At 35.3% G+C, this 22,147-nt stretch overlaps 1 protein-coding gene and 1 pseudogene across 3 annotated transcripts in view; one reads left to right on the top strand and one right to left on the bottom strand.

The window, feature by feature from the left end:
- ZPBP (zona pellucida binding protein) overlaps positions 1-22,147 on the bottom strand; it is a 122,617-nt gene that overhangs the window by 63,592 nt on the left and 36,878 nt on the right. For 2 of the 3 annotated variants that reach the window (XM_027837095.1, XM_027837096.1), the window contains 2 exons: positions 18,630-18,776; positions 13,393-13,611 (listed from right to left, as the gene is read on the bottom strand). In XM_027837095.1, the coding sequence (XP_027692896.1) occupies positions 13,393-13,611; positions 18,630-18,776 (366 nt within the window). The remainder of the gene's footprint in view (positions 1-13,392; positions 13,612-18,629; positions 18,777-22,147) is intronic. The other variant, XM_027837097.1, reaches the window with a different exon arrangement.
- LOC114024163 lies at positions 4,139-5,458 on the top strand (annotated as a pseudogene).

The following is a 22,147-nucleotide window of genomic DNA, read 5'->3' as shown; positions in this document are numbered from 1 at the left end:
TAGGTGTATGTCCCTTCCTCAGTCAACCCTGGATCTGTAACCCAGAACTGGGTAGTGGGTGACACAGATTCCAGACGGCACTCCTTCCTGCATCCTGCACTACTTCAGTGATCCCCTGGAATCACTTCCTACCCTAATATGTTCTGCCTTGATGCCCAGCCTCAGTTCTGGGTGCTAGAATACTCTATATCTGGTACATTCAGGGCCAATCCTGTCTGTCTCCCTAAGCTGACTTGGGCTAAAACTATGACTCACTGTGTTTTTTTCTTAGATTTCCCTATCAGAATTTGGTCTGGTATTTTTTTCTTCTATGCTTTTGTGGAGAAAGTATGATGGAGGAATTCGGCTATCCTTACTGCTACTCTACCATATTGACTTCACCTTGAGCACATTCATCTGTTCTTTGGTATATTATAATCTATATAACTCCAACAATTTTTTGCTATTTTGCTTGGGTAAATTGGTTTACGTGGTATTGGCTATTTGTGATTGCCTTTTGTGTAATCAGTGTTTGATAGGAAGGGGTTAAGCTAGCGAATGTAAGTTAAGAGATATTAACAATCAAGGAAGTGGTTTCTGATCTAACCCTACCAAGGATGGGGAATTTGAAGCCTCAAGGCCACATGTGGCCTTCTAGGTCCTCAGATGCGGCCTTTTGACTGAGTCCAAGTTTTACAGACCGAATCCTTTTATTAAGGGAATCTGTTCTCTAAAGTTTGGATTCAGTCAAAGGGCCACACTTGAGGATCTAGAGGGCCACGTGTGGCATCGAGGACATAGGTTCCCCACTACTGAACCATACTCCTAGACCAGAGATATTAGGGAATGGCAAGTAGTTATACTTCTAACTTAATATGCCACTTAGAGAATAGAAGATTGCACAGCCTCAGCTACCCCAAGAACCTGCCTGTCCCTCTCCCCAACTAGCATGGAGGCATGATACTCGCTTCTCTGTAGAGGCAAGACAGAACTACATATCCATTCTACTCTTGGGCCACCTACAGAGTCAACCTAAACATAGTATTACATGCGGGCACATATCTTACAGAGGATAAACTAGATCCACATCATTCTTTTCACCTATTAATTTAGTAATCCAGCCCAAAAAAGGAAATGAGGCTCACAAACTATACTATAAAACAGTAATCATCAAAATGATTTGTACTGGTTAAGAAATAGGTTGTTCATGATGGAGTCTGAATGCAGATTAAAGCATAATTTTTTTAACTTTATTTTCTTGGGGATTTTCTTGGTCTATATTTTCTTTCACAACATGACAAATATGGAAATGTTTTGCATAACTACACATGTATAACCTATATCAAATTGCTTGCCTTCTCAGGGAAGAGTAAGGATTGGAGGGAGGGTAAGAATTTGGAACTCAATTTAAAAAAAATGAATGCTAAAATTATTTTTTGTATTTATTATATAGGTTTTCTTGAAATAGAAATTTATTGTTTCATAGTGAATCATCTTCTATGTTCTGCCGTGTAAATGGCAACATTCTTATTTTTCCTTTTCTTGTTTTGTATTTAAGTTTAAAATGAATAAAAATTTACCAAAAATGAAAAATAAAAATAAATTGTTTTTACATGTAACTAGAAAAAACCTTTTTAAAATAAGAAATAGTTTTTATTGATATTTTGGGGAATAAGCATTTATATAGTACCTACTATGTGGCAGGCACTGTGCTAAGCATTTTTTACAAATATTATCTAATTTGATCCTCATAACCACCCTGCAAGGCAAGCGCTGTTATTTTCTTCATTATAATTAAGGAAACTGAGGCAGAGAGAAGTTAAATGACTTACCCAGGACCCCACATCTAATAAATGTCTGAGGTCATATTTGAACTCAGGTTTTTCTGACTCTAGGCTCAGCATTCCATCCATTGTGCCACCACTTATCTCAATAAATACATTAGTTATACAATTGTAGAAGGAAAAGAGAACAGTAGCCTAGTATCTGAGAAATCCAAATATTCAGGTGTTAGGGTAAGAACTCATTATTCCATAAGGACTGCTGAGAAAAATAGAAAGAATATCTGGCAGAAACTAGGTATAGAACAACATCTTAAACCCTATAACAAGATAAGTTCCAAATGAATATCTTACTTAGATCTAAAGAATGACATAAAAAATTAGAACAGCAATGAAGAAATTGCTTCTCATAAGAAGAGAAAGAGTACATGGCAAAAGGACAAAAAAGATCACAGAAGACAAAAGAGACTATATTGATTACATAAAAACAAATGGTTTTTGTATAAACAAAACCAATACAACTAAAATTAGGAGAGCAAGTAGCTGGAATATGTAGAGAATTAATTCAAATTTATAAAAATAAAATCCATTCCCCAGTTGATAAATGATCAAAGACTATGAAAAGGTAATGTTCAAGGGAAGAAACATAAGCTATCTGTAGTTACATGAAAAATTATCTAAATAACTAATAAATAGAAAAATACAAATTAAAGTATATCTGAAGTTTTACCTCATACCCAATCAGGCAAGGTTGATTAAAAAGGAAAATGACAACTGCTGAAGAGACTATGGGAAAACACATATACTAATACCCTGCTAGTGGAGTTGTGAATTGGTCCAGCCATTCTGGAAAGCAATTTGCAACTGTAGCCCAAAGGTTACTAAACTAGATAAACCCTTTGACCCAGCAATACCACTTTTAGGTCTAAATCCCAAGAAATCAAAGAGTGGGAAAGGACCTATACATAAAAAATATTTAAAGCAGCTCTTTTGTATGGAGGTCAATAACTGGAAACTAAGTGGGTGGCCATAAATTGGGGAGTAGGATACAATATAATAGTAATATCCAGTAAGGAATAATGAAGGAAATATTAAAAATCTGGGAAAAATTTCTAAGCTGATGCAGAGTGAAGTGAGGAGAATCAGGAGAACAATTTATGTAATAATAACACTGTAAAAACAAATTACTTTGAAAGTCTTAAGAACTCTGATTAATACTATTACCAACAACAATTCCAGAGGACCCATGATGCAACATGCTACATGCTACATGTATTAGGTGTAGACTGCCACGTTTTATGGACATGGTCAATAACAAAATTATGTTTTGCTTGACTTCATATTATGAGGATTTTGTTTTGCTTTGTTTTGTTTTCAAAGGGTGAAGGGATATAGGTGATGAAATAAATAGAATGGTGTACATTAAAAACAAATTTAAGGAAAATAAGGTTAGTCTGATATGACCTATTTTTGATGAAGTCATGCTGGCTCTTTGTAATTAGCATTTACTGGGGCAACTAGGTGGTACAATGGATAGAGCACTGGCCCTGAATTAAGGAGGACCTGAGTTTAAATCTGGCCTCAGACACTTACTGTGTGGCCCTGGGCAAGTCACTTAACTCCAATTGCCTCCAAAAAAAGTAATTACCATTTATAATACTTTCACCAACTATATGTTAAATTTATTCTAGAATTTTTCTAACTATAGAAATCAAGTTCACTGGACTGTAATTTGCAGGCTTATTTCTCTTTCCTTTTTTTGAAAATCAGAACATTAGTCCTCCAATCCTATAGTACCACACTCCCATTTTCCATAATCCTTCAAATATTAGTGACAGTTTCTTAGTAATCACATCTGCCAGTTCTTTTAGGATCCAAGGACTTAAGTTTTTCAGGGACAGCTAACTTGATTTAATCAATGGCAGCTAGGTGCTCTCTTAATTTGTCTTTATTTATCATAGATTAACAGTAAAATTAGGATTTTTGATTTCATGGCTTAACACAAGCAAGAGTTGCAAAAAGAGCTTTAAATTGAAAAATAAAGTACCCTACATGAAGCCAATAAGCTAGAGATCATCAAATGTAGTTATAATGTAGGAAAAGGAATAGCAGCTGAGATATCCTGAAGTGCACAAGACAAAAAAGTGTAAGAAATTAGCTAATAGTAAAACTCAGTCTCAAAAATCAATCTATGTACAAATGCACATATTATAAGCGATAAACTTGATAAACTAGAAGAAGCAAATTTGACCTCAAAGATATCACTAAAACTTGGTGGGCTAAGAATCATGACTAGAATATGACTCTGATGAGCATAGCATTAAAAAGAAGCAGGAGACCCCCCTGCCTCTGTTCTCTGAGCCCAGTGAGGAAGCCTCATCCAGAAACTCAACATGTCTATTTGCAAGATTCTGACAAGAGACATCTTTGACTCTCCTTGAACCCCCACTGTTAAAGTTGACCTCTACACTGAAAACAATCTCTTCCAAGCTGCTGTGCCCAGTGGTGCTTCTACCAGTATCCATGAAGCCCCAGAGCTCTGAGACAATGATAGAACCCACTACATGAGGAAAGGTGTCTCAAAAGTAGTTGAGCACATCAACAAAACTATTGCCACAACTCTAGTTAACAAGAAAGTGAATATTATTGGGCAGGAGAAGATTAACAAATTGACGATAAAGACAGATGGCACTGAGAATAAATCTAAACTTGGTGCAAATGCCATATTGGGAGTGTCTCTGGCTGTTTGTAAGGCTGGAGCTTCTAAGAAAGGTGTCTCCCTGTTCCCCCATACTGCTGACCCTGCAGGCAATGATGATGTCATCCTGTCCATTCCATCCTTCAACATGACCAACGGTGGCTCCCATGCTGGTAACAAGTTAGCAATGCAAGAGTTCATGATCTTCCTTGTTGGAGCAGCAAACTTTAAGGAGGCCATGAATATGGGCCCTGAGGTCTACCACAACCTGAACAGCGTGATTAAATAGAAATATGAACAGGACACCACCAACACAGGGAATGACAGTGGCTTTGTTTCTAACATCTTGGAGAATAAGGAAGCTCTGGAGCTGCTAAAGAATGCTATTGGTAAGGCTGGCTATACTGATAAGGTCATAATTGGCATGAATGTTGCTGCCTCAGAATTCTTCTGATCTGAGAAATATGACTTGGACTTCAAGTCTCCTGATGATTCCAGCAGATACATCTCCCCTTTTGAGCTTGGGGACATCTACAAGAGATTTATCAAGTACTATCCAGTGGTGTCCACTGAAGATCCCTTTGACCAGGATGACTGAGAAGCTTGGAAGAATTTCACTGCTACTGCAGGCATCCAGGTGGTAGGGGATGATCTCACAGTGACCAATCCCAAGCACACCGAACAGGCTGTGAGCAAGAAAGCCTGCAACTGCCTCCTACTCAAAGTGAACCAGATTGTCTCCATGACTGAATCCCTCCAAGTGTGCAAGCTGGCCCAGTCCAATGGATGGGGAGTAATGGTTTCCCATCAGTCTGGGGATACTGAACATACCTTCACTGCAGACCTGGTGGTGGGTCTCTGCACTGGGCAGATCAAGACTGGTGCCCCCTGCCGATCTGAGCATCTGATCAAGTATAACCAGCTTCTCAGAATTGAGGAAGAGCTGGGCAGCAAGGCTAAATTTGCTGGAAGGAACTTCAGAAATTCTCAGGCCAAGTAAGCTCTGTGACCAGCAAGCCTCAGAGCTCATAAGAGCTCTGTAGACATCTGCTCCTGTCCTAATGAAAATGGGCAGCACCAAGTACTAGACCAGTTTTGTTTGGGGGCAGGGGCCTCGACTGCTTAATTTCCCTTTCCTCCACCTTTCTGCGATATTCTCACTACTTTGTTAGAATTGTCTTACCAGAAACTACCTGATCATCTGGCACTCTGTCAGAAAACCCTTATCATCTTGTGAATGAGATAGAATGACCTGTTCTCACCCCCAACCCTGGTGTTAATGTGTGGAACCATATACTTGTGATGCAGCTCCAACAAGCCCACAGGCCAAATCCTGAGTGGCTTCTATGTGCAGAATAAAAGTATTTGGTGACCCACTGGAAAAAAAAAAGAAGCAAGAAAGGTAAAAGGGAGGTGACAGTGAAGAGCGTTTTATGTTAAGAAGACATATTCAAGTAAGGAAAAGCAGGAAGTAGAGGGCAGAGGGAATGCATGATGGAAAGAATCTGAATAGATATCAACTGAAACGAAACCAAATTATTTTTTCATCACAGTATACTACAGGCTACCTGAAAAGAAAAAAAAGGAAGTGATAGGGAGGTTGGGAAATATATCAAAAGCCTAGCCAAGAAAGGTGATATAGTCATGATGGCAGGGAATCTTAATTATCTAGATACTTGCTGGAATTCTCCTCCAAAAATATAATTAAATTCCTATCTTACCTTAATGGTTATTGCCTTAATTCAAAAGTTGGAGGAACCAACCAAACGAAATTCCATTCTGAATGAGATTCTCAGAGAGATGAAATGGTTGCCAAATACAAAGTATCAAGAACGCTGCAGTGAAGTGACTATTCAATCTTAGAATTTATCATGAAAGAAAAGTCAAGTCAGAAATTTGGCATGTGTCTGAGATTTGGGGAGATCAGATTTCAAAGAATTCATAGAAAGAAGAGTTAAAATCCTTTGGCTTAAAATTATATAGGAGAAATCACTCCAGAATATTATGTTCTGAAGACTCAAAGAGAAATAATTCAGATAAAGAGGGAAAATAGAAATTGTCAAAAGGTCAGTGTGGATGCATTCACCAATTTGTAGTTCCCTATGCATTCATCTCAGTCTCCTCTAAGAATTATCCTGACTAACTTCTATATTTAAAAGATATGCATAGGAGGTGAAGCCAAGATGGCAGAGTGAAGGAAGGGACTTGCTTGAGTTCTCCCAAATTCCTCTCAAACAACTTTACAATAATACCACAAAACAAATTTTGGAGAAGCAACAAAAAAATAGAATAAAACAATTTTCCAGCCCAAGACAACCAAGAAGGTCAACAGGAAAGGTTTGTATTACTGGGGTAAGAGTGTAGTCCAGAACAGGCTGTGCCCCAGCAAGCCAGCAGCAGGCCTCAGCTAGTGGAGCCAGTGCAGACTTTGCACTGGCAAGCCAGCAGCAGAACATAACCCTCACAAGCCAGCAGTAAGACCAGCTTCAGCTAGCCAGGAGCAGGACTTGGGGACAACTCAATAGGTGGCACTGACTTCTAGAGCTCTTGGCTCACAGACAGTAGGGGGCTGAACAACTACTCAGGAGATTATAGGGGACCCTTTTTGGTACTCAAGACAGGACTCTGTTGCATTGTCCATGCAGGAATCACAGCACAGGCCCAGGTAGTAACTTCAAGGTGGATGAGGAGCTCATAGCCACAGGGAAGTAGAGACCCTGGTCACAGTTCCAGGGTGAAAAAGAGTGCTTGAGGTTTCTCACAGACTGCAGCATAGAGCAGGAGGGTAGTGACTGCACCTCTCCTTAGATCATATCCCCTTGGAAGAACTGAAAACTTATAGAACCCCAAAACAAGCTTTGAAAATAGTACTACAAAGGCTTGGCACAGTGACCCTTCCACCCTGGGAGCAGACCCAATTTTAATATCAAGTTGGAGGTAGAGAAATAGGCTGGAAAAATGAGCAAGCAATAACAACAAAAAAAGTACCTGATTGTAGAAAGTTACTATGGTGGCAGGGAGCATCAAAACACAAATTTAGAAGAGGATAATAATGTCAAATCAGTCACATACAAAGCCTGAAAAAATAATGTAAATTGGTGTCCAACCCCCAAAAAAGGATTTACTGGAAGAGCTCAAAAAGGATTTTAATAATCAAATAAGAGAGGTAGACAAAAAATTGGGGAAAGAAATGAGAGTGATACAAAAGAATTATGAAAAAAAGAGTAAACAGATTGGTTTTTAAAAAAAGCACAAAAATGGAAAAAGATGTACAAAAATTCATTGAAGAAAACAACCCCTTAAAAAGTAGAACTGGCCAAATGGAAAAGAAGGTAGAAAAGCTCACTGAAGAAAATAACTGCTTAAAAATTAGAATAGGGCAAGTGGAAGTTAATGACTCCATGAGACATCAAAAAACAATAAAACAAAACCAAAAGAATGGGGAAAAAAGAGAAGAAAATGTGAAATATCTCATTGGAAAAACACTGGAAAAACAAATTTCCTGGAAAATAGATCAAGGACAGATAATTTAAGAATTACTGGACTACTTGAAAGCCATGATCAAAAAAGAGCATGGACATCATATTACAAGAAATTATCAAAGAAAACTGCCCTGATATACTAGAATCAGTGGATGAAATAGAAATTAAAAGAATCCACTGATCACCACCTGAAAGAGATCAAAAATTAAAACTCACAGGAATATTATAGTGAAATTCCAGAGCTCCCATGTCAAGGAGAAAATACTATAAGCAATCAGAAAGAGACAATTCAAATATCATGGAGCCACAGTCAGGGTAACACGATTTAGCAGCTTCTACATTATAGGATTGAAGGGCTTAGAATACGATACTCTGGAAAGCAAAGAAACTAGGATTACAACCAAGAATCACTTACTCAGCAAAACTGAGTATAATCCTTCAGTGGAAAAAATGGATATTTAATAAAATAAAGGGCTTTCAAGCCTTCCCGATGAAAAGAACAGAGCTGAACAGAAAATCTGATTTTTAAATACAAGACTCAAAAGTAGCATAAAAAGGCAATCAGAAAAGTAAAATCATAAAGTATTCAACAAGGTTAAGCTGTTTACATTCCTGCATTGGAAGATGATATTTGTAACTTCTAAGAACTTAATCATTATTAGAATAATTAAAAGTAGCATACATAGAAAGCATGAGTGTCAGTTGATTCATATCTGAAAAAATTAAGGGGTAGAAAAGAAGGATGCACTTGAAGAAAGGGGAAGAGAGAAGTAGAATGGGGTAAATTACCTCACAAAAAAGAGGTGTGGAAGAGCTTTTACACAGAAAGGAAAGATGGAGGTGGGGTGACAGGCAGTGCTTGAACCTTACTTTCATCAGAATTGGTTGAAAGATGGAATAACATACCCATTTAGATGGGTAGAGAAATTTATCTTATCCTACAGAGAAGTTGGAGGGGAAGCAAGTAAGAAAAAAGAGGGATGCTGATAGAAGAAAGGGAATATTAGGGAGGGCAGCGGTCAGAAGCAAAACACTTTTAGGGAGGGACAAAGTAAGAGAGAGAGAAGGATAAACGGGGAAAATATAATGGAGGGAAATACAAAGTTAATAATCATAACTATGAATATGAATTGGATGAATTCACCCAGAAAACAGAAACAGATAGCAAAGTGGATTAAAAACTAGAATCCTACAATATGTTGTTTACAAGAAACACACTTGAAGCAGAGAGACACACAGAGTAAAGGTAAGGGGCTGGAAGAGAAACTATTATACTAAAGCTGAAGTGGAAAAAAAAAGCAAGGGTAGCAACCATGATCTCAGACAAAGCAAATGCAAAATATCAATTAAAAGAGATAAGCAAGGAAACTACATCTAAAAAGTACCATAGATAATGAAGTAATATCAATACTAAACATATATGCACCAAATGGAATAGCATCCAAATTCTTAAAGGAAAAGTTAAATGAGTTACAGAAGGAAACAGTTAGCAAAACTATACAAATAGGGAACCTGAACTTTCCCTTCTCAGAACTAGATAAATCCAACCAAAAGATAAACAAGAAAGAAGTTAAAGAGAGGGACAGAATTTTAGAAAAATTAGATATGATAGACCTCTGGAGAAAATTGAATGGGAACAGAAAGGAATAAACCTTTTTCTCAGTGGGACATGGCACCTACACAAAAATTGATCAAGTATTTAGGACATTAAAAACCTCACAACTAAGTGTGGAAAAGTAGAAATATTAAATGCATCCTTTTCAGATCATAATGCAGTAAGAATTATATTCAATAAAGGGACATAGAAAAATTGATTAAAATTTATTAGAAACTAAATAATCTAATCCTAAAGAATGAGTGGATCAAAGAACAAATCATAAAAACAACCAATAATTTCATTAAAGAAAATGACAATAATGAGACAACATAAATTTTTGGGATTCTGCAAAGCAATACTTAAAGGAAAATCAATATCTCTAAATGCTTACTTCAATAAAATAAAGAAAGAGCAGATCAATAAATTGGACTTGTAATTAAAAAAACTGGAAAAATAACTAATTAAAAATCTCCAATTAAATGCCAAACTGGAAATGTTAAAAAATCAAAGAGAGATGAATGAAATTGAAATAAAACCATTGAACTAATAAACAAAACTATGAGACAATTTTATGGGGGGGGGAACAATAAAATATATAAACCATTGGTTAATTTGATTAAAAAGGAAGAAAATCAAATTACCAGTAGCAAAAATGAAAAGGGTGAATTAAGCATTTATGAAGAAGCAATTAAAGCAAATATTAAGAGCTATTTTGCCCAATTATATGCCAACAAATCTGACCATACAAGTGAAATGGATGAATATTTTAAAAAATAAATTTTCCAGATTAAAAGAAGAGGAAATAGAATACTTAAATAACCCCATCTTATAAAAAGAAATTGAACAGGCTATCAAAGGGCTCCCTAAGAAAAAATTGCCAGGACCAGATGAATTCACAAGTGAATTATACCAAACATTTAAGGGTGATACCATAGGAAAATTAAGAGAGCATAGAATAGTTTACAAATAAAGGAAGAATTTATGACCAAACAAGAGATAGAAAAGCATTATGGGATGTAAAATGAATAATTTTATTACATTATATTATAAGGGTTTACATCAACAAAACCAGTGCATCCAACATTAAAAGGAAAGCAGAAAATTGGGGGGAAATTTTTATAGGCAGTTTCTCTGATAAAGGCCTTGTTTCTCAAAAATACAGACAACTGAGTCAAGCATATGAGTCATTCCCCAACTGATAAATGACCAAAAGATATGAAGAGGCAGTTTTCAGAAGAAGAAATCAAAGCTATCTATAGTCATATGAAAAAGTGCTCTAAATCACTATTGATTAGAGAAATTCAAACTAACACAAGTCTGAGGTACCACCTCACACCAATCAGATCAGCTAATATGAGAGAAAAGGAAAATGACAAACACTGGAGGGGATGTGAGAAAATTGAGACTCTAATTTACTGTTGGTGGAGTTGCAAAATGATCCAAAAGAAGAGCAATTTGAAAGTGTGCCCAGAGGTCTGTATCCCAAAGTTCAGTTGGTCAGTCATTTTTTAGTTATGTCTGAATCTTCATGATCCCACTTGGGGTTTTCTTGGCAAAGATACTAGAATGGTTTGAATTTTCTTTTCCAGCTCATTTTACAGATGAGGAAACCAAGGCAAACAGGGTTAAGTGACTTATCCAAGGTCACGCAGCTTGTAAGTATCTGAGACCAGATTTGAACTCAGGAAGATGAGTCTTCCTGACTCCAGACCTGGCACTCTATCCACTGCACCACCTAGATGCCCATATCCCAAAGAGATTTTTAAAAAAAGGAAAAGGATTTAAATGTATAAAAATACTTATAGCAATTCTTTCTTGTGGCAAAGAAGACAACAAGAAGATGTTCAGGTTTTTAAGCTATTCTGGATAAGAGTATTAAAAGATGGATTTGGTTGTTAACTGACGAAAGAAAGAAAGCAAAATTGTTCATTCTTAGAGAAGCTTTCAGGAATAAAGGAGAAATCATCCCATTGTATTGTGCCCTTTGAAGAGGACATATAAAGCACTGTGTATAGCTCTGGGGCTACATTTTAAGAAGGATATTGATAAGCTGGAAAGAATGCAGAGAAGGACAACCTGAGGGACAAAGAGTTCATGGAGGAAGTGGATATTTTTAAGAGGAAAAGCCATACTGACTATCTTTAAGTTTTTGAAGGGCTGCTATCCTGTAGAAGAGGGACTGGATGACTTATTCTGCTTGTACTTAGAGGGCTAAAAAGAGAAAGGGTAAGCAAAAGTGGCAAGGGCACATATTTAGACATGCCATAAGGAAAAATGCCTTCACAATTACAGCTTTCCAAAAGTATAATATGTTGCCTCTGGAGGTGATAATTTCCCCTTCACTGAAGATCTCTAAACAAAGACTCGACTTGTCCGACAACGGGTATTCTTTTTGAGGCAGATTGGACTAAAAGACTACTTAGGTTTCTTCCAGTTCTGAAATTCTGAGATTTGATGATGATTACATAGTCCTATCTCTCTACTTTACTACCTATCTGACCCTAAGAAATTCACTTAATCCATCTGGGCCTCACTTTCCTCATCTGTTAAATAAGGAAGTTTGTACGTTTGCTACATCTCTCATATATATGCCTTTTTCTCCTCTGAAACAGTCGCCACTCTGGGATGGTCCATATCACCTCATGCTGGACTATCATACGAGCCTTCTGGTTGGTCTCCCTGAATCAAGTATCTCCCTATACCAGTTCATTTCCACTCAACTGCCAAAGTGATCTTCATAAAATACAGGTCTGACCAAGTCACTGTCTACTCAATCAACACCACTGACTCCCATCACCTCTAGGATCAAATATAAAATCCTTTCTGGATTTCAAAGCCCCTCACTACCTATTCAGTCTTCTTATACTTACTCCCCTCTCCCTTACCCCACTTCACTAATTCTACAATCTGATGACAGTGGCCTCCTTGATGTGTCTTTACACACAACACTTCATCTGCTGACTTCATGCATTTTCAATGACTGTCTTCCTTCTTTCAAGAAGTCTTCCCTACGTCCGCTCAATGTTAGTGCCTTCCCTCTGAGATAACTTTCAATTTACCCTGTATATGTCTTATATATGCATAGTTGTTTGCATGTTGTTTCCCCCCATCAATTGGGGGTTAAATTTAAGGGAAGGGGCTGTTTTTACTTTTTTTTTGTATCCCCAGCACTTAGCACAGTTCCTGGCACAGATGAGCACTTAATAAAATGCTGGTTGATTTGACATAACTTGTTGGTGACTCAAAGGTCTCTTCCTGCTCTAATTTTTGATGCTGTGTAAATGGGCTTTGAGGGTTGGAGAATGGCAGCTAACAGGAGATATATTTGATGCTGGAGATAAGACTATCAGTGGAGTTGTAGTGGTCTGAGGAAGGGAAAAAAGGTTGAGATTTTTCTTCCTTTCCCTCCATCCATTTCTTTTTCCATTGCAAGGTGAAGTATTTCAAACCTCCTTTCCAACTCCAAATTGCAATTTAAATTGTCTTTCATTAGCATAGCGCCTAGCATAAAGTAAGCACTTAATAAATGTTGTTTGATGGGCCAAGTAGGGCTTGAGGCCCAGAGGAAACTACACTAAGATTATATCAGCCTACAAGTGGAAGAGAAAAAAAAATGAGAGGGAAATCCCCAAGATTTGACAATATGGAGGAAGAGAGTTCCTGTGGATATTGGGTTACCTGGGTAGGAATGTCCTTCCTGTGGGATTGTTTCCATATTGCTAGTACTAAATCATAAAATGTAAATGCAATGCATTTAAACGTTGAATTTTGCAACCCCCAAATTTTGCAACTATGAAATAAGTCAATTGTTTCCTAAGCATGTTAGGAATCCTTAAAAAGATGAACAATATCTACCTGAAAAGGTGAAGAACAATTCGTTTTGTAAACCAGATTTCTGCATCTTAATACGATGACATTCAGTCTTCACCGATGATATGTCACAGGAAAGATCAGCAAGTAGTGTTCTCAAAATATGAAGCAACTTCTTCTCAAATGAGACATTATAGATACTATTGCAAGGTGCAGAATGATATCGAGCTGTGAACTGGTAGTAAAAATCAGGATTTATAAAAGCTGCAAGACAAATAAAATATAAGATTCATTGTATAGACAAAAACAAAATTAACATTTTCAGTAAATTACAAATTTTAATTAAAATGTTTAAATTATTTAAGAATCATTCAAAAACAAAAGCTCCTTATTTACATATAAACAAATCCTACATACAGGATGCCCCCAAAATCTTAGAGCAGTTTACATGTAAATATAAGCATATGTGCATCACATTATATATATGTGTATGTATATATATATATATATATTTGTTTCTACATGTACTCAGTATAAAACTTAAGAACGGCGCAGTCCTCTTTGACTCAGCAACAGCACTAGTAGGTCTTTACCCTCAAAGAGATCAAAGAAAAAGGAAAAGGACTTGAACGTACAAAAATATTTATAACAGCTCTTTCTGTAGTGGCAAAGAACTGGAAATTGAGGGGATGCTCATCAACTGGGAAATGGCAGAACAAATTGTGGCATATGTTTGGGATGGAATACTATTGTGCCATAAGATATGGTGAACAGGATGCTTTTAGAAAAACCTAGAAGACTTACATGAACTGATGCAAAGTGAAATGATTAGAACCAGACCATTGTATACAATTACAGCAATATCATATGATGAAATGTGAATGACTTAGCTATTCTCAACAATACAATGATCCAAGACAATTTTAATGATTTATTATGAAAAATGCTATCCATCTCCAGAAAAGGAATCTGATGAATTCTGAATGCAGAGTGAAGCATACTACTTATTACTTTATTACTCTTGGCTCTTTTGGTCTGGGTTTTCTTTTGTAACATGGCTAATATGGAAATGTTTTTCAAGACTGCATATGTATCATCTACATCAAATTGTCTGCCTTCTCAAGGAGAGGTGAATGGAAGGAGGGAAAGAATGTGGAACTAGATTTTTTTAAAAGCATGTTAAAAAAATTTTTGCTTACATATAATTGAGAAAAAATAAAATTACAATTAAAAATTAAAAAGAAAGAATGGCACAAACCATGAATAGTTCAAAGGAACACAAACTTGAAACTGGATATATAGATATAGATATAGATATAGATATATATACCCAGTTATATATATATATATATATCCAGTTTATATATATATATATCCAGTTTATATGTGTGTGTGTGTGTGTGTGTGTGTGTGTGTGTATATATATATACACATACATATATATATGTATATATCTGGTTACCTTCAAGTCCCAGCTAAAATCTCATCTCATACAAGAAGCTTTTACTGATCCATTCCTCCTTTAATTATCATCAATTTATCTTTTATACATCTGGTTTGTACAAAGTTGTTAGCATAGTTTCTCCCACATTTGATTATGAGTTTCTTGAGAGCGAGGACTTTTCATGGCCTTTCCTTGTATCCCCAGCACTTGGTACAGTGCCTGGCATATAACAGGTGCATAATACATGTTTGTTGACTGACATGGTAGAGCCAGGATTTGAATCCAGATCCTCTAGGTTAAAAATCTATCATTCTTTACATAACACCATACTGTGAGGACATTGACGGATCAAATCATAAAGTATCAAAATTAGAGGAAGTAATCAAAGGCAAGGAAAAAATCTTAAGATCAAAAATTTTAAGCTGGTTGCAACATCACAGAAGCATAACTTTAAAGCTTGTCACCATGACAACGTTTTTCTGACTGTACCAATGGAAGAAAATGATGCAGCAACTCTTGGCATTCAGAAACCCGTTTGGAAATGTTATGAAGGCAACTCAATATATCCGATTATTAAATGTGAAAAAAAAGTCAAGTATTTTTGAGTGAACAATATTTTTTGGGGAGTGGCGAAAGACAACTCACTGGAAATCCCAATTCCAAGAAACGTTCAGGAAGAATTTTTTAAAAAGTGTTGTACTCAAGCCTAGGAGCAAAACCCAGGGTTAGATTGTACTAAAATGGATCTGTGGTCTCATCAATTTAAGTACTCATTCCAAGATGGAAGGCACAACCAATTCCTATTTGCCATCTGGTATCCTATATGATTTTTATCCTTATCCTCTCAAAAGTTTGCTACTCAATCTACTAGAGATCTTCCTTGCTTTCTTATGATATCACAAGGATATTGAAGAGAATGCTTGGACTGTCCACTTGTCATTCCTTGTCCTCCCCATGGGAAAAGGCCACCTACCCTTCCTAATACACATTTTCCCTGACATCATTTTTTCTCCTGTTCTCATTCAAAGTTTTTCATTAGTTATATGTTGCACCTTTCTCATATCCACCATATTTCTACCCATTGCCCTCCATATGGTAGTCATGTTCAATTTTTCAGAAACAACTGTGTTCCCTGTCTCTTACCCGCACAACAAAATTGGAAGAATATTAATATTAAAAAGATGGAACTTCTATTTGCAGAAAAACTTTGGGATCATTCCAGGAGCTCTGAAATCTCCTGAAGACAATACAATACACTTTCATTCTCCTGTTTAATTCTGAGACAAATTCCCTGTCCACTTGTATTCTATGTCCCAGATATATCTATATCTACAAATTATGTATATATATATATACACACACATATATATACATACATACATACATATATACATATAAATGTATATTGTGTGTGTGTATACCCATGCTGGTGGAAAGGATCTATGGGTTCAAATGCATGTTGAAATCTGAGAAACAAACATTCTTCATCCATCTGGCCATTCCTAGATATATATGTGTGTGTGTGTGTGTGTGTGTGTGTGTGTGTGTGTGTGTGTGTGTATTATATATATATATATATATGTGTATATATATGTATATATATATATGTATATATGTATATGTGATCAGGTCAAACTCTTTAAGTATTTACACGTCTTCCAAAGGCTCAGCAGTGTTCCAAAGCTTAATGCATTCAACACAATGTCATCAGAAAACAGGAGAATGGAGAGGACCTCACCATTCATAGGCAATGCTGGGTCTTCTCCAAAGCAGTAGGAACACATGTGATAAGCATATATCTATTTTATGGTCCACATGATGGTTATTTTCAGAGGGTCACTGAACAAGGTTATTCCTCTTGTTATAATTTTCAAGTAATCTTGAATGAAGACCCTTTGTTGGAATAAAGTCTGTAAGTTGGTGTTTTGCTCTACCAAATTAAACGTGTTTTTTTTTTTCATAATCAACAAACAAGCACAATGGGATTTTCTAGTCTCTAAATCATTCAGTTTCAAAATAGTAAGGATGTAATATATTAATGATGGAGCTGTGCATCAGCACAACCATTTTGGAAAGCAATTTGGAATTAAGCAAATAAAGTAGCTAACAAATACCACTACTAGGCTTATACCTCAAGGAAGTCTTTGAACAAAATAAAGTCCCCATATATGCCAAAATACTTATGGCAACATTTTTGTGATATAAAAGAATCAGAAACAAAGTAGATGCCCATCAATTGGAGAATGGCTAAACAAATCATGGTACACAGATGTAATGGAATATTACTGTGATGCTATAAGAAAAGACAAATGTGATGAAAAGAGAGAAGAATGGAAATATTCATATAACCTAAAGCAGAGTGAAGAAAGCAGAGCCAAGAAAATAACATACACAATAACTACAACATTGTTAATGGAAAGAATGAAAAATGAAAAACAATTAATTATATATTTTCAGACTTTTTTAATGTATTGATTGGTTATAATAAATTCTTCCTCTTCCTTTTTATTTTTTAGTCCTTAAAAAATGCTGTTTCTTAAAAGTAATATTGCAAAATTATAAAAAAAATACATGCTTCCAAGGAAAAAATATGAGAAGACAATCCCCACTCCACTTCTCTGCAGAAGTGGGAGGTCCATGAAGGTAGTAAAATGCATATATATTCAGAATTTATTGATTTATTGATCAGTTTTGCTAAAAAAATTTCCTCTTCATTTTCTTTAAAAATATTTGTTCTATGAGATGGTTCTCTGAGAGGGAGGAGGGGAAGAAATTGGGAGGAAGCTTTGCTCATGTAAAAATCTAGCTATATCAATAAAGTTTTATTTTTAAAAGACACAGTATACTGAAGAATATCACTGATAAAATCCTACCTATCCCCTACTAATAGTCTCATAAAGATCCTGTATATATGGCAATGTAGGCTTATCCATATCAGTAATGGTATGTCAAAATACAATCCAATTTATTTTTGTGATGTTATTTCCTGATTGCCATATTCAACACCTACTTTTCTTTCTCTCAAATAAAATATACATGATATAGAGTCATGAGGCTTTAATATGGAAATATGTTTTGCATCACTGTACATATATAGCTTATATCAAATTGCTTACCCTCTCAGACAGAGGGAGGGAGGAAGAGAATTTTGAACTCACAATTTTTAAAAGGTGAATGTTAAAAAAAATTATGTGCAATCAATTGGGAAAAAGAAAATAATATTTTAAAAAATAAAACATTTAAAAATTTTAAAAGGCACCTTTATTCACCAAGCAGTAATATACCCAAATTGTACAACAACTATCTATGAAGAAAAAAAAACCACTCTCATAATGAACCAGTATCTGAAGAGTACATGTCATAAAACTACTTTTCTAAAAAGTATATTGCCAAACTGAATTTCACTAAGCAATGTTTTGTGGAAATAGATTCTTGGCATTGGAAATTGAACTCTTGATTGTATTTTAAGCAGAATGGATCTTAGAAAGTTAGATCTTCATATCCATCATTATTACTTCAACTGTCCAGTGAAGCCCAGAGGAGATCTCAATACACAAGAATTACTACACAGTGAAGCTACATATCTCACTAAGCATTTTATCTATATTCACTCTATATAATAATACAATTGCTGAGTAAATGTTATTTATTTGATGCAATTTCTTATTATTCAGTATTATGGTTACCATTTAATTTTAGTATTGCTATTAGCCAAACCAAAAAAGAAAGATATTGTGAGTGTGTGTGCAATAGCATTAGATTCCTTTATAAAAATTTAAAGAAATTAAACATTTCAAAGGAAAAAAAATTGAAGGCAGAAAAGAAATGTTCTTCTTACCGTATACAACATATTTTACTTGGATAATTTTTTGTGCGTCTTCTGCTGTATGTTTATATGAAAGGGAACAAGTATAAACTCCACTCATCTCTTCACTGAAGTTATAGAATATAAGGCTTCCTGTTGTAGTTACTTTTACAGAGTTTTCTAATAAAGAAATAAAATGTGGTTCTTAATCACTGAATTTTAATCTAATTTCTTAAGATAAATTAAGAAAATAAAATTCTAACCAAAGCAAAACTCTCAACATTCAACTGCAAAGACTCTAAGATGGAGTAGATATCAGGAGGTAGAAAGAAGGGGAGGGACTAATTATGAGGTCTGTCAGCTAAGGGGATCTTGTTTCCAGGAAAAGCCCTCATAATGTAAATAAATTAGCCAAGCAGCTCTATGGATTACAGGGAAAAAGATCAATTCATCAAATATTTATTGAGTTCCTATGATGTGCTTAGAAAATTAAAGACACAATCTTCTCCTAAAGGAATTTATAGCCTATTTGGAATTTAAATCTAGATGAACATTTAAAAGTTAATGAATAATGTAGAGAGTTAAATGTCAAGTCCAAAAGAAGCACCTTCTGCACTACTAGGGCTGTACGACAATGGAATGGTTGCCTCATGAGATAGTAAACTCTTGACACTGCAGATATTAGAGGCTAAATGTGACAGGATGGCTATAAAAAAGGATTCCTATATTTTGTGGGGGCACAGGTTGAATAATCTATAAAACTCCTTACAAATCTATATAATTACTGTTTGGACTATCAATATGAGAGTCAGTAATACTGCTTCAGATAACCATTTTCTTAGATAATAAATGTTTAGCTATCAATTTAGTATACCACACTCATAAAAATTAATTGTTAGAATTCATCTCAGATGATACTCAGAAAAATTTCCTGATTCTCATTTTAAAATGTGTTTAATATGTTTAATAATAAACTTTAAGAGAAGTATCAAAGCATAGTGGGTAGAAAGTCAGAGTCAAAGTCTGGACATGGATTCAAGTCCCACCTCTGACACATACTAGCTTTTGGATCATGAGGTCATTGAACCTCTCAAAGTTACGAGCATCTCCTAAAGACTATAAGCTTTATATCAATGGTAAATCTTCAATGGTAGAAATTTCTTCAGTGGGAGTACCCTTTACCAGTGAATTCAATGATCTGCAGAGGGAATCAAAATGGAATAGATGATAGATCTTTAGCAAATAAATACAACCCTGTCGTGGCTGAAGCCTAACTCAGTGTAAGCTTTCAGTAAACAGAAAACATTAATGACTTAAGAGCATTTCTGAACATTGGTGCACCAAGAATTTTTCTACTGGTGGAAGAAGATGAACAGGAAGACATTTTTCTGCTGGAATCTGGACTAGTAAAGTTGACCAACGGCCATGACCATAAAAAGTAAAACTGCTTAAACATGGCTGATTTTGCTGTTTTACATGTATGTCTATGCTCTAACACTATTTTGGAAACCTTTCTCTAAATAATGTAACATTTCTGTCAGAAGTATGTTTAGGTTAGTTCAGTATTCCAAATTATTGGGGATTTGGGTGAACTTTTAAACCTTATTTTTCTTACCAGAAACAGAATTTTTTAATTTAACTAGCTGAAAGATTAGCAGGAAATTGGATACTGAAGGTAACATAAGCTATATTCATTTCAACAGCAAAGTTTATCACTAATGATTTTGAAATCAATGGTTTCAGTTATGAATGTGTTAAGAATTGCATATAAATGGATTTAATTTACTTAGGACTTTCAAGTGAAAACAAAACTAGGAATTGCTAGTCTTAAATTACTTTCTTACTGATTTACAAGCTGATTATTGAGGTCCCTATTGAGGTCTACCATATACAAAGCACTGTGCTAGATGGAGGAGATATCTACTATCTGCTTAACCCTTAGTTTCTTCTGCTATAACTAGTGTCTAGGAATAAAATTTCTAAGAAAAAATCTCTAAAGATTTTATCTTTACTATTAAGTAATATCAAAGAAAGAAACTATATACCAACATGAAACATCTGGTGAATGAAATCAATGAAGAGAGGATTGAATATTCCAGAAATTTGAAAAATAAGTACTTCAGAATCAGGATTAGCATCAATAGATCCTAAAAACTGTACTAGTAGGAGAATGATGTCCACTGCCGAGTTTGGTGAAATAAGACACAGTCATTTCCTATTCCAAATTTCTCTGTATAACTCATTCAATGATGTCTAACACCTCTACATCCTTTCTTAGTGCCTATATCTGCTCAATCGGAGCCCCATATATGAAGTAGTCCAGAATGGCAGGAGCATTTCCACAAATTAGTATTTTAAAACCTCTTAGGCTCATATATACATAAACATTTCCTTAATATTTCCCTTCATCATCGAGACAAAAGGAGTCTGATTAACGTATACCACCCCTTCTACAAAGGGCATCTAGGTGGGGCAGTAGATAGAGTGCCAGGACTGGAGTCAGGAAGACTCATCTTTCTGAGTTCAAATCTGGCCTTAGACAATTACAGTGTGACCCTGGGCAAGTCACTTAACCCTGTTTGCCTCAGTTCTCTCATCTGTAAAATGACCTAGAGAAAGAAATGGTAAACCGCTCCAGTGTCTTTGCTAAGAAAACCCCAAATGGGGTCACAAAGAGTCACATGTGACTGAAACAACTGAACAACAACCCCTTCCACAAGTTCAAATTTTTTCAAAATTACTTAATACATAGTATATAACAATGTTGTTGATTGGGTCCTACTAATAGTCAAAGCCCTAAGGTAAGTAGCTACCTACACAAATATGCAGAAGCATGGGCCCTGAGTAGAAGAGAAAGGGAATGGACTAGTGGCAATATATCACCAATTGCCAACTCAAAACCTAGTATGTCCGAAACAGAACTTATCGTTCCCCCCGAAAAAACCTTCCCCTCTTCTGAACTTCCCTAGTTCAGGTATTAGGACTTTATTTGTTCAAAAAAAGTGTGGTACAATGTATTATTTTTGTAAATAATCTCTATAGTGTAGGTATTAATTACTTTTTTTAACATTTGATAGCATCCATCCATAAATGCTTAACCTAGGTTATTCTCCCACTGACCCCTTTTATTGGTTACTTTACATTTTGTTCAATTTCACCTTCTGAGATTCAATTGCTCTTTTTTTCATGCTGTTAATTTGGTTATTTTATATTTTTGTAGGTATTCAATTAAAAATGTGTAAGTTTTGCTGGCATTTAATTGTGTATAGTAGGTTCAAATAATTATTTTGAATTTTTTTCTGTTTGCTGTGATTTCTCCTTGTTCATTTTTTCTTATTAATTTGACATTATTCACTCTTCTTTTAATCAGATTTCCTGGTTTAATCTGCTGTTAGACTTTTGAAAGTGCCAACTTCATTTTGTTATCATTTCTATAGTCTTTTTGTTTTCCATTATACCTATTTCTTCTCCAATTTTCAAGATACCCTCTTTTGTGCTTACTCTGAATGTGCTGATTATCTCATTTTTAATTGCATACTCAGTTCATTAAT

This window comes from Vombatus ursinus, unplaced genomic scaffold (assembly GCF_900497805.2).
Source record: "Vombatus ursinus unplaced genomic scaffold, bare-nosed wombat genome assembly UNPS02014820.1, whole genome shotgun sequence".
NCBI classification, from domain to species: Eukaryota; Metazoa; Chordata; class Mammalia; order Diprotodontia; family Vombatidae; genus Vombatus; species Vombatus ursinus.
This window is presented reverse-complemented; position numbering and strand designations above follow the sequence as displayed.